The 12,730-nt window shown below is 40.0% G+C and overlaps 2 protein-coding genes and 1 long non-coding RNA gene across 6 annotated transcripts; 2 read left to right on the top strand and 1 right to left on the bottom strand.

Moving 5' to 3' along the window:
* The first annotated feature begins 307 nt into the window (after positions 1-307).
* LOC135605610 (DEAD-box ATP-dependent RNA helicase 35-like) lies at positions 308-4,041 on the top strand. Its single transcript, XM_065095900.1, has 2 exons — positions 308-1,388; positions 3,023-4,041. Exons 1-2 carry the CDS (start codon positions 430-432, stop codon positions 3,885-3,887), a joined length of 1,824 nt encoding a protein of 607 aa, XP_064951972.1. The 5' UTR covers positions 308-429; the 3' UTR covers positions 3,888-4,041.
* A 706-nt stretch (positions 4,042-4,747) lies between these two features.
* On the bottom strand, positions 4,748-5,508 carry LOC135605611 (uncharacterized). Its single transcript, XR_010484461.1, has 2 exons — positions 5,291-5,508; positions 4,748-5,104 (listed from the first exon to the last, which is right to left on the bottom strand). It is a non-coding gene; the product is annotated as an uncharacterized LOC135605611 (long non-coding RNA).
* Positions 5,509-6,163: 655 nt separating this feature from the next.
* Positions 6,164-12,530, top strand: LOC103975966 (uncharacterized). 4 transcript variants are annotated; one of them, XM_009391123.3, is made up of 6 exons: positions 6,164-6,421; positions 7,982-8,148; positions 8,447-8,645; positions 8,733-8,868; positions 8,946-10,219; positions 10,845-12,530. In XM_009391123.3, the coding sequence occupies exons 2-6, from the start codon at positions 8,048-8,050 to the stop codon at positions 12,321-12,323; spliced, it is 3,189 nt and encodes a 1,062-aa protein (XP_009389398.2). In that variant the 5' UTR covers positions 6,164-6,421; positions 7,982-8,047; the 3' UTR covers positions 12,324-12,530. The 4 variants fall into 4 exon arrangements, with proteins under 4 accessions (XP_009389398.2, XP_064951973.1, XP_009389396.2 ...); XM_065095901.1 differs by having other exon boundaries at positions 7,900-8,148; positions 8,447-8,868; XM_009391121.3 differs by having other exon boundaries at positions 8,447-8,868.
* Positions 12,531-12,730: the final 200 nt, after the last annotated feature.

A 12,730-nucleotide genomic window follows, 5' to 3' on the forward strand; every position in this document is an offset into this window, starting at 1 on the left:
GTAAGTCATGTGATAACACTTCCATCGCATGTAAATTTTTTGTTGGCAGGTAAACCAATTATGAACAGCTTTTATAGGTAAATTGTCTTGGATATTTTTAGTTTATTTATTTATTTTTGCTATAAGTCATGAGATTGATTATATGGATATTTATTTACATGGATAAATATGCTAGCATAAATTTATACGAAAAATACGAAAATATTGTCACATAAAATGTACATATACACTAATATTTAATAAATGTGTGATATATATATATATATATATATATATATATATTTATTTATATACATCCCGGCTCCGATCCTGCTTACTTCCCAATCCCCCTTTACAGGCCGCCTCCCTCATCGACATCAGCGCACAGCGCCGCCTCCTCGATCCATCTCCGTCTTCCCCCAAGCCCCTCTCTTCTTGGAGCCCACCGCCATGGCCTCCGCCGACGCGCCGCCGAAGCCCCCTCCGTCCACCGCCGAACCCGACGACGACGACGACGATTACGAGGATTACATCCCCGTCAAGAAGCGCCGAGCCATAGAGGCCCAGAAGATCCTCCAGCGCAAGGGCCGCCCCACCTCCGCCGGGGACTCCGACGCCGCCAACCGCCCGCAGGCCCTCGCGGAGGCCAAGCCAAGCCTCCTTGTCAAGGCCTCCCAGCTGAAGCGCGATCTCCCCGAGATCAGCCCCACCGAGCAGCTCGTCCAGCAGGAAAAGGAGATGATCGAACACCTATCCGACCGCAAAACACTCATGTCCGTCCGCGAGCTGGCGAAGGGCATCACCTACACCGATCCCATCCCCACCGGGTGGAAGCCGCCGCTCGCCATACGCCGCATGCCCGCTCGCCACGCCGATGCCATCCGCCGCCAGTGGCACATCCTCGTCGAGGGCGAGAACGTGCCTCCCCCCATCAAGAACTTCCGCGACATGCGCCTCCCCGAGCCCATCCTCAAGAAATTGAAAGAGAAGAGAATCGTCCAGCCGACGCCGATCCAGGTGCAGGGACTGCCGGTGATCCTAGCGGGGCGGGATATGATCGGGATCGCGTTCACTGGCTCGGGAAAGACGCTGGTTTTTGTTCTCCCGTTGATTATGACGGCATTGCAGGAGGAGGTCATGATGCCGATCGTCCCTGGAGAGGGCCCATTTGGGCTTGTGGTATGCCCGTCGAGGGAGCTCGCGCGACAGACGTATGAGGTTGTGGAGCAGTTCCTTGTTCCGCTGCGGGATCATGGATACCCGGAGCTGAGGCCGCTGCTATGTATTGGCGGCGTCGATATGAGGTCGCAGCTGGAAGTTGTGAAGAAAGGGGTGCATATTGTTGTGGCTACTCCAGGGAGATTGAAAGATTTGCTTGCAAAGAAGAAGATGAATCTTGATAATTGCAGGTATTGTTGCATCATAATTAGCAAACTGCTAATTATGATAATTGTCTTAAGAATATTTGTCTTCACATATGTTTTGAATTTCTGAATTATTCTTGTGCGAATGCTTCGCTGTTACTGATTAACTGTACCTACAGTATTAATCTAACCAAGAGTTCTTGAATGATATTCTTTCATGCTCTATGATCCTCCTGCACTGGACTTCCTCATGACATTGTTGACAGGTTTTCTCTGAATGGTAGCATTTTATTCCAGTTTTGAGTTTGGTTGGATTACTTCTTTACCATGTAAGTTCGAGCAATATTTGGTCAGCCATGAAATTTGCCTTTCATTTTAATTTCATTGACTTGTATGATTGACAAGAACTTTTGAGGTATTTTCTTCATATTTAGATTCTTCAGTCGGAAAAACTATTGCCAGCACTCTTTGGACACCCTTATACTCGATAGGAAAGTTGTGTAGTGTGGCACACCATTCTTTTTTGTTGATTCCTCGGACATCATCTTCTAGCTTTTCATTACACTAATTTTTTTGTACATGGGCGGAAATGATCAAGTAGAGAGCTTCATGAACTGACGTTGAGTCAACATAAATGAAATTATGATTCTGGAATTAGATGACAACGTCAATATCTGACCTATACATTGTCAGATAATAAATAATGACTATTCTACGAACGAACTTTGTGAAGCTGGTGTTAATAACAGTCTGATTAGAACTTTAAATTACTGTTAGCTATGCTGTAGAATCTAATACAATTAGCTTATTGTGGAATCATAAGATTATTGATTTCCCATATCATAATGCTAAGAAGTTATTCCACATACTGTCACTTGCAGCCTTAATTACCTTTGAATACAAACACTATATACAGGCAAGGAAAAAGACATCTCTTAAAATATACTTCTTGATTGTATTGCCAATGGTCAGCTCTGAATCTTTTCCAGTTTTCTCATCAACGTCCTTTACTTCTTTCTTGTGGTTGGCTATATGGATTGTTTCATGTTACTGATATTTGTTAATGGAAAATGTTACTAGTCAAACTAATAGACAGCAAATTCCAGTAGTAATCTTTAGTCACCGGGCCAGCCTAACCATGTGGACAAATATGAAGTCTTTTATCCCCATCTCGCAGAACAATACAAGAACTATTTACTTGTGAAGCTTTGGAAAATATAAGAGCTAGTTTTGTAATTTTCCAAAGCTTGTTAAGAATAAGTGATTTCTAAAAGAAATATTTTTATTTAATAAGTAGTTTTTTTTAAAAAAAAATTTAAGCTTTCTTGGATCAATTTACTGAATAATTTGGAAGCAAACATCCCTAAGTTATATAAGTGTGTGAATCAAGGCAATCATTTCAGTAGAACATGGTATAATTAATGATAGTTTCAGAAAAATATGGATTATTCCTTCTACCTGCACTGGAAAATTTATTTGTGGTTAATAAATATTTTTAGATCCTTGTATCATTTATGCAAAGGCAGCACAGATTCTCACATATATTATCAGAACAATTGCAACAACCACCCCCTCTCTCCTCCTCTTTTTCTAATATCTGACCTTTTTGTTTGGGTTGAAATATACGAAGACTGAGCCATCTTCCTATTCATTTATGTGATCTCACATTTTTGCTACAGGTACTTGACACTGGATGAGGCTGATAGGCTGGTGGACTTGGGCTTTGAGGATGACATACGGGAGGTTTTTGACCATTTTAAAGCCCAAAGACAAACCCTACTCTTCTCTGCTACCATGCCAAAGAAGATCCAAAACTTTGCAAAAAGTGCTCTGGTGAAACCTGTGACAGTCAACGTGGGAAGAGCCGGAGCAGCAAACCTTGATGTCATTCAAGAGGTTGAGTATGTGAAACAAGAGGCTAAAATTGTATATCTTCTTGAATGCCTCCAAAAGACACCTCCTCCTGTCTTGATTTTCTGTGAGAATAAAGCAGATGTGGATGACATTCATGAGTATCTGCTTCTTAAGGGAGTTGAGGCCGTTGCCATTCATGGTGGCAAGGACCAGGAAGAAAGAGAATATGCCATTGCATCCTTCAAATCTGGCAAGAAGGATGTATTGGTTGCTACAGATGTTGCTTCCAAGGGCCTTGATTTTCCTGACATCCAGCATGTGATCAACTATGATATGCCTGCTGAAATTGAGAATTACGTCCATCGGATCGGCCGAACCGGAAGGTGTGGCAAAACAGGAATAGCAACAACATTCATAAACAAGAACCAAACAGAGACGACACTCCTCGACTTGAAGCACCTCTTGCAAGAAGCAAAACAAAGAATTCCGCCAGTATTGGCAGAGCTTAATGACCCGATGGAAGATGGTGATGCTCTTACTGATGCTAGTGGAGTAAAAGGTTGTGCATACTGTGGTGGGCTTGGTCATCGAATCCGAGACTGCCCAAAACTGGAGCATCAGAAATCCATGGCTATTGCTGGTTCTAAAAGGGACTACTTTGGTTCAGGAGGCTATCGGGGCGAAATATGATCCTGCTTCTTGTATCTGTATATACGGCGAACTATTGCGGGATTTCCATTAATGACCAAGTTTTTACTATGTCTAGATGTCTGTAAACCAGGAAACATTTCTGTAATCAGATATTACAACCCACCTTAAAATTCACAGTGCCCAACTTTTTTCAGTTGGATGGTGGAGAACTCCTTTGCTGTAGAGCAACATATCAGCTGCCAAATTTGTATGGAGTTTAGAAGTTATTTTAGCATCTTGAAACACATCATAATGTGAAAACATCAACGTGAATGCAGCCGAGTGATGCATTGCTTGTAATATAAGTGAGACATCAGTTTAATTATGGAAGTCAACTAAATGCTCATCATCTTCAGGTTGCTTGTTGATTGTTATGATGATGTTGCTACTGTTTGGTAATTGACTATTGATTGTATTTTGGGTTTAAAGCCTTATGTACATATGCTGCAAAATCTAATTTTATCGACCGTATGCTTAATCGATGTATATATATAATTTTATTTGGTTAACCTTCTTTACTTCTTTTTCCTACTTAATAACGATAAGGGGAGCATACGAGAAATTATTTTGATTTTTAATTCCTAACATGTGAAAATATAGGAAAAAAAATAAAAGATTATTTTGTCAATTTGATTTAGTTGACATGATAAATTCAACCAATTAAACTTAATTCTCATAAACATGTCATCATAGTGTTCCGCTATTATTTAAGATTGGCTACAGGATCTTTATATACCTATTTAAATTTTCAGTTAAACAATCAGCTACTTAAAATTTTCTATTGCTGCTAGTGAGTCTTTCTATTTCTCATTAAAAATTCGAATAAATTCAAAACCTACTAACAATAACACATTTATGCCTCAATCACAAAATTATTGCTTATGATATATATTTTAAAGTAACTTCGCCTCAATATTTTTATCTTAACTGTACTAACTATTCCACACAGTAAGGCTGTGCTCGTCCTGTGGCACGCAGCGGTGCAAGCATGTGCCGATCACTCCACGGTCGCCGTGGCCACCGGTGAGCAAAGCCGCCACCTTTAAGCACGAGATCCTCCACATGACCAAAGGTACGCAACTCTTTTATCTCTTCAGGCTTTCTCCGGTCGCTCTCTTCCTCGTCTCCTCTCCTGCTTCGTCGACTTGCGCTTCCGAGGCGTTTCTGCTAGCTAGGGATGTATCTCCACTACACTTTATAGTGCGTGATGGTCCAACCTGCATCGAGAGAAAGGTCATGGTGGCTCGACTATAGTTACTGATCTCTATGTACGTGTGTTTTCTTGAACAGTATCTCGTGCAGATGTTGTATGATCTTGATGGCTCCGGTGCAAGGACGATGCTCCTTCTCTACAACATCCATCTCCTTGGTGCTCTTTATCTGCTGCAGTGAGTAGGAGATACCTCGATCTGGAATCCCTCAGGTCATGGGCGAGGAAGCTGATGACTCCGACGACAAAGCTGACGAGGAGTTGCTTGCATCGACAGACAGCTCAAAACAGCAGAAGGTGGCTGCTCCACCGTCGTGTATGTACTATCTGTCTCGACCAACCGGAGGCATTTTTTAAGGGAGAACACAGCAGAATCCACTCATGAAAGCTGAAGTGATCGGGTCTCCAATCTGTGGCTAAAGGAAGAAGAAAGAAACCAGTGCAGCTGAATGGGAGCACATGGGTTACACCAACTCTACTGTCATACTCCCATTCTCGCATGCTTTGGCATAAAGCTCTGCAAGAGAATAACACCACATTTCTGGATGATTGGATGCTACACGCAGATGGCTCCTTTGGAGTCCCATCGTCGCTGAGCTGTTTGTATCCACTTTTCTTCTCCCTGAGAAGGTAAATGGCTCCCTTTCAGTTTTATCACCACTTCGATGCTATCTTCATACCTCAGACCACTGTGAAGCTAACGAAGAAGATGACTTAGCAGTCTATGGATCTACGAATGCCCAAAGTAATTCAGGGAAGAAATAGGAACACCCTTCAGAGACTCGGATCCATGCAACAAAGGGAAAAAGAAAGCAGAGCTGCATCAGCCACTCACTCGAGACCATAACCTTTTTCATCGGGCCCCACAAGAGGAGCCAAACAAGAATCCAACACCAACCTCCCATGGATTTGGTTCCTTTCTACCGCGCCATCAATGTCCAGTGGTAGATTCGCCTGCTCGAAACATCAAACTATCATATGTCCCAGTCGCACCACCAACGACAGCAAACCTCAACCGGGGTTCGGGGTAGGGTTAGGGTTAGGGACGCACGCAAGCACATATGATGGGTGCGGATGACATGTCGCGTATAGACACTCTTTTAATTCAATGGAGGTGTACTATATCTCCTGCTTTTGTCGTTCATAGATTCCCTCTCTCCCGCATGGAAAGCCCTAGGCCAAAAGAGCTTGGGTTTCCGGATCGAACACTCGCTGATCCCTCCCGTCTCTCTTGCCCCGAGCTAGCCTTCGGTTTGGCTGAAGATTGAAAGCTGAATCGCAGTGGAAGAAGCAAGAGAGTTCGCGTTCGGCTTCCTCGTAGAAGGTACTCATTCTTTGCCCAGGTTCGAGTTCAAGTTCAGATTTTTTTTCTCCCTTTCTTGTTCACCTCTCGTCTATCGCTTAACTTTGTTCCGAAATTTTGTTTGTGATTGATGGGTGTTGGCTTCTGGGATTGTTTCTTGTTAGGTCTACTGTTTGTAGTACGATTAGGGATGTGGTCTAGAAAATGGGCGTGAAGGAGTCTTCTTTTCTCATGTGGATTGCGGCTCATTGTTGGGCCGTAGGATCTCTTGGCCTGTCCGTTCATTTTCGGAGGTGGGTGGTCGGCAAAGCATGGGTTAGATGAGGTGTATCACGTTGCGTCTTTCTTGCCACTTTTATCATTTTATGTAGGAAACTTTGATTTTTATAGAGCTTGTTTACTGCAGCTTGTACTCATCTTGCTTTGTATGATGATCTTCCTGTTCTGGCTTGAATTGATGTGCCCACTATTTAACCTAGGTTATGGTTGTATATTATTATGGGAAGTTGGATAAAGCCCCTGTTAGCCCTACTTCCCCTAAAGAAAGCATCATTGTTTGTCCTAAGTCTAAAGTAACAGTTTATTTACTGATTTTGGCTCATTTTTTTTATGATTAGTTTTCAACAGGCAGAGGTTGCTTGATGTCATGACCTTAATTCTCATCATGAATGGAACTTCAAAATATTGTTTCTCTTATTTCTCATGTTGCAAGTTTGATATTCTTATGGTAATTAAAACGCTATCTTTTCTTAAGTGCGTGTGACTTGTTCAGTTTCTGTTGAGCTGGTCAAACAGCTCCACTTCTCTGCTGAAGATGCAAAATTAATACCAGAGTGAGTCTGACTTGATTATAAATAAATTTAAACATCTTGTGATTAATAGCTTGTTTTTTTTGTGTAATTGGGGACTGCTTTAAGTTAGTCGGTCCATTCAGTAATATACACATTGTTTGTTTTCACCTTCATGTTGGCAATGTACTATTCTGTAAGCACAAGTTTTCCTTCTCCTTCCATGAGTTTGCTGTGATAAGCGGTGTGGCCGTGGTCCATCAAAGTTCTTTTTGGAATGTTGTTCTCATGCTTTTGTTTCCTCTTTTCAATTTATTCTGTTGCATTATTGCGGAAATCTGCAATATCATGAATCAAAGCAATTATCATTAATCTTATATAATTGAGTCATGACTAAATCTTAACTATGTTAGAGTTAGAATCTTCATTGAGAATTTTTAATTGTTTTTAATTATATACAGTTTTGTACTATGTAAATGACAAATCAGCTGATTAATTTAAGCAACTTTTGTAAACAAGTGGATTATACTTTCATAAATCCTTATTTAATGTATTCAACCTCGGTATGTTTTTTATAAGCTGTTGTAATGTGAATACCTTGGAAAAGGAACAATCAATTTTGACCAGCTATTTTTCTGATGCATGATAATATACATGTACATGGGACTGGATCTTCTATTATATCTCATCGATATTTAAACTATTTTGCAGCGTTTACACTAAATAAGTCTGATGTGACTGCTGCTTGGAATTATGGTAGCTTAAGTTACATTCTTAATTCACATATTTACAGCAAGAAGCAGGTCTAGTCTAAACTCATACAACCTGCTGGAGATGATTTTGAACATTATTTCAAGCTATGGAAGTAGCAGTAAAGGAGCTCAATGCTGAAGGAAAGGAATCTGCACTTGTAACTCATGGCAAGCACGATGGAGATGAGTGCAACCATTTTACCATCCGGTATTCCCACTATTCACCTGTTTTTAACTGTTTAATCTACTTCCTCAAGAATTAGCATGCAAAACTCTTTTAAAACTTGGCATTATGAATGAAATGCTGTATTGCTGCTAACGTATTTGCTTTAGTGACTTTATTCTGGTTTAATTACAATTTTGTTAATGTTAAAACTGTGATTGAATAACAAAACAGAGTAGCTTACGTATTGAGTGCAAGAAACATAAATCAACTTGTTTATAACATATTACTTTCTTGTTACTTGCTTTAGTACTTAATGATTGAAGCATTTACTTTCAAGCAGCGGTTATGTTGCTGGTGTTCGGAAGAGAGATGCAAAGATTTGCTGGCCATTATATATGGCCGGGAATGAAAGTTCAGATGCACTTTCAAGCATGCTGCCTCCACTACATGTTTCTAAGTTCAAGCGATGGAGTTGCCTGAACTGTCTTCATACAATTTGCGCTTCTGCTGATGTAACAGGAAGTGCAAACTTTACAAATGTATGTAATGAAGATATGAAGACAAACAACTCCATATTTCTTTTTGATCTCAATGCAAAAAGGTTGTTTTTTTCTGGTCCTAAACAGTCTTTTGAAACCGTCATACTGGAGGAGAGACCAGTTTCAGACTGTATTATCAAAGTCAGTCATGGTGAACATAGCCCAGTACCATATCACGGCAACAAAAATAATGAGTCCAAAACAGATGATGCGGCAAAAGAAGGTACCTGGTTTGTGACTGTGTCATACATATTTCATTAATTCTCATGAATCATCATGGTCATTTCTTCCTCTTAACAGGATACCATGTATTCACATATAGAAATTTTAGAACGGAAGAAAAAGAAAATCATTCATGCAAGTCTATCACTGCTGTGGCTGAAGGTGAAGAATTTCAAGCAGGACAAAGCCAAAAAAGAAACACGACAAATAAGGAAAACAAGTTTAAGGCAGCTCTTCTTTTTGATGATGCTTCTCCCAAGGTTGGTGCCGAACCAAATGGAGGTATGAGGATTGGGCTTTTTGATGCAACTATAATTTTCAGAGGCACTGATCTTGCAGCATGTGAAAACAAAGATGATGAAGGGATTACTGCAAAAGGCAACATAAATATAGTGCCTGATGGCATGACCAAAGAAAGTAGAAAGTTAGTTGGGGTTGATCTCTGCATCCCAGAAGACGATGTTCTAACTACTACTGCTGCTAATCTCCCTAATTATGATTTGATGACATTAGACCAGAACAATGATGAAGCATCATATGGTAATAAGAATTTATCAGATGGCATGTATTTTAGCCGAAACCAGAAATGTGTGTCTAGCAGTTCACATAGAAAAGTGACCCAAAAAAGGGTTCTTAAGCTACGTTTGCTGGAGGACATTATGAAAAATGAAGAGTTACACATATCAAAAAAGATACATACTTTTAAAGGAAGTGCGGATACATGTGAAAAGAGCCACAAAAGATCAGATGAATGGAAATGTGAAATCCATCCTGAAGACTATAAAAAAGGCAATTTCTTCAGGCAGAATTGCAAAGTGATACCAGCGAAACCTATTAATGCTACAGAAGCTACTCACAGCAAAGATGAGGAAATTTCTCTAATGCATTGGCTAAAGAAGGTTTCTAAGAAAATTGTCACTGATGATTCTCAAAGAAAGAAAAACATTGTTGGAAAAGGATATGCTGAAATCAAGCGCATAGAGAATAAGGTTGTTACATCTCCCAGTACACATAAAAAGAAGGATGCTGATCCTCTTTCAAAAGGTTCTAGAGTGAGTAAATATAGTAAAAGTTGTACTGTTGAGAAGAAAAGTAAGTTTACTCGACTAAAACCAAGTGCCCATTGCCTCAAGCCCCAGCTGGAAAATTTGATATCTAAAGATGCATCGGTGAAACATGTACCTCCTGAAAATGTTTATCCTCAACTGAGAAACATAATTTCTGAAGATATTTTGCCCCCTTGTCTTGAAAATCTAGAGAGGAGTTGTGAGCAGAAGTCTGAATTCAATAGAAGGAAAAGGAAGGCGTTTCAAGTTAAGGACAGAAATCCTTCCCAAATAAACTGCTCAAAGGTATGCATGCAAAGTCTATCCTTCTAAATATAGAAAGCAGACAGCTCATTTACTTTTATTTTTTAGCTCCTTTTCCATATGGTTTTCAACTGACAAGAACAGAATCCTCTTGTAGCGATAAATATTCTGTTCTGTTCATTCTCTTTTTGAGATTTTAGTTAAAGGTCTCGGCATCCTCGTATTCAAGCATGGTATATCTTAGAATCTTATAGTTCATTCTGTTGCAGTCGAATAATTGTTATGAAGAAATCATATATGTGAATGCTGTGCATTGTTAACTAGGTCATATTATCTTTTTTTGTTCTTCGGTGTTGAGTTTCATGTGATTTAGTAGACATTTTTATTAACTGTAGCATGTTATATTAGAATGAATAACCAGGAAAGTTAAATTTTAGATCTGTTATCGACAGAACAATCTCTGTATTTGCTTATTCTTCTTGGGAAAGCTGATACTCTTTTAGGTTCTTATATTCTGCTGGTTACAATATTTTCAACATAGTTTCTCGTTGTGTCTCAGTGGTATATCATTTTTTGTTGATAAGTTCTCAGTGAAACAAATAATGTGACTGATGATAAATAATCTTCTCTTTTCGTCACACATGTGCATGCTTGTTTTTGAATGCAGAAACAAGTGATAAAGAAACAAAGAAACATGATGCCTCTTGAAAAGAAAACTGTGGATGACATTCCAATGGATATTGTTGAACTCCTAGCTAAAAACCAGCATGAAAGAAGTATGATGAATGCTGAGGTTTCTAACATGAACAAACATGAGTTGTCAATGATGAATGGAGAGTTGAGACATGGAATTTATTCAAATGTAACTGGATATTGTGGAAGCAAGTTTCCAAAGGCAATATATCAGAGACAGGCCAATGATACAGTACTTTGTATTCCTACTGCTCCTCATGGTAACCAGAATGACGTGTATGGACCAGAAGCCTGCAAAGCTATCGAGTTCCAGAAACATGCCCTTATTGATCTGAACCAACAAGCTGCAGATTTTCTGGCAATTCCACAATATGATGGATACCAACCCTGTACAACTCACCATTCTGCTGTTGATTCTAAGAAAACCAGTTCTTTTCAAATTTCTTCTTGGGATAGAATGAGGATGCAAGATTCAGGATTATATCAAAAGAATCAGGGAGTTTCAGCTCAGAGATCATGTGGAGGACCTATCCATGATATGTCGTCACTATCGTTAAATGGCAGAATATTTGGAGTCAATAAAAGGAAAGTTGATACTTGTCACAATCACGGGAAAATGGTTCCTTTTGATTCATTTCTTGATACAACTCAGAAGATCGTTCCTCAAAAGACTGGTTATCAGGAATCAGTGAATTTAACCAGCTCCAATCTCCCATATGGGGAAGGAAAATCCGAGCAAACAACAAATGGAATAGCTCTACCAGGCAGATCATATCTCATGGAACGAGCAAGTAGGTGCCATCCAGGAAGAGCAGGGCCGATAGATATGCATAACAATGAAACAGTATCGGCGTTGCATTTGCTTAGGCTAGTTGATCAGGCAGCTCAGTCAGGTCCATCATGGGATATTAATTGTACAGGAATTACCCAAGACTCCCGCTTAAATTATAATCGTCAATCCAGTGAGATGCATGGAGCAGAAGTTGGAGTTAAAAATAGAAAGACCCAGGAAATTCCATCCACCACTGGATACTGTGCTCATGATCAAACCGAAGGTGGTTTCAGCAGCCCTTGCCATCCATTTCCTCGAATAGGTGCTCTTGGGACTTTGCTGCAAAACGAAAACATGACTCTTTCATACAAGCCTCTGGCACCATTGGGTTCTAAAGCTGTGTGTTCTGCTGAACTGCCATCTTTCTGCATCTATGACATGGACAAAATAGATGCTCCTTCAGCCAGTAGTACAAAATACAGAGACAACAAAAACCCTCCATCTGTGACTACAAATACCAAGCAGATTGTTTCGGCTGATCAGGTTGGAATCAACAGAAAGGGTGAACAAGTCCGACCTTTGAGTTATGATCCCATGACTATAACCTGCGTTATCAATCGAAATCCTGCTGACTTCAGCCAACCTGATGAAGACAATATTTACATGCGAGGAAATGACTGAGCTCTGAAATATCAAACTCTCATCATGACGGGAAGAAGTGTCAGGTGCTGAAGATGCTACTAAGATGCAGCTTTCTCCCTCGAAAAAAGGTGACAATCGATGGATGACACATCCTACCAGCTTATATCTTTCATCAGTAACTCTTCTGTGGCCTATTCTTGTACGCATTTATATGATTACATATGATCTATAATTTGGGTTTGCTAATGTCTGCCTCCAGCTATGTCTCAAAGGTAGCTTTAAAGCGTGCAGTGATGATGATGATCCATTATCATCAACACGAGTTTAAGCGTCTAGATGTAATAGTTATCATACCTAATCAAATCATAAATAGATTTTATAGTGTATAGATCGCCATATGTCTGAGCGTGATACCCTGGTGGGGCCCACCACGAGTATTGCTGAGG

Source organism: Musa acuminata, chromosome BXJ2-2 (assembly GCF_036884655.1).
Source record: "Musa acuminata AAA Group cultivar baxijiao chromosome BXJ2-2, Cavendish_Baxijiao_AAA, whole genome shotgun sequence".
Lineage (NCBI taxonomy): Eukaryota > Viridiplantae > Streptophyta > Magnoliopsida > Zingiberales > Musaceae > Musa > Musa acuminata.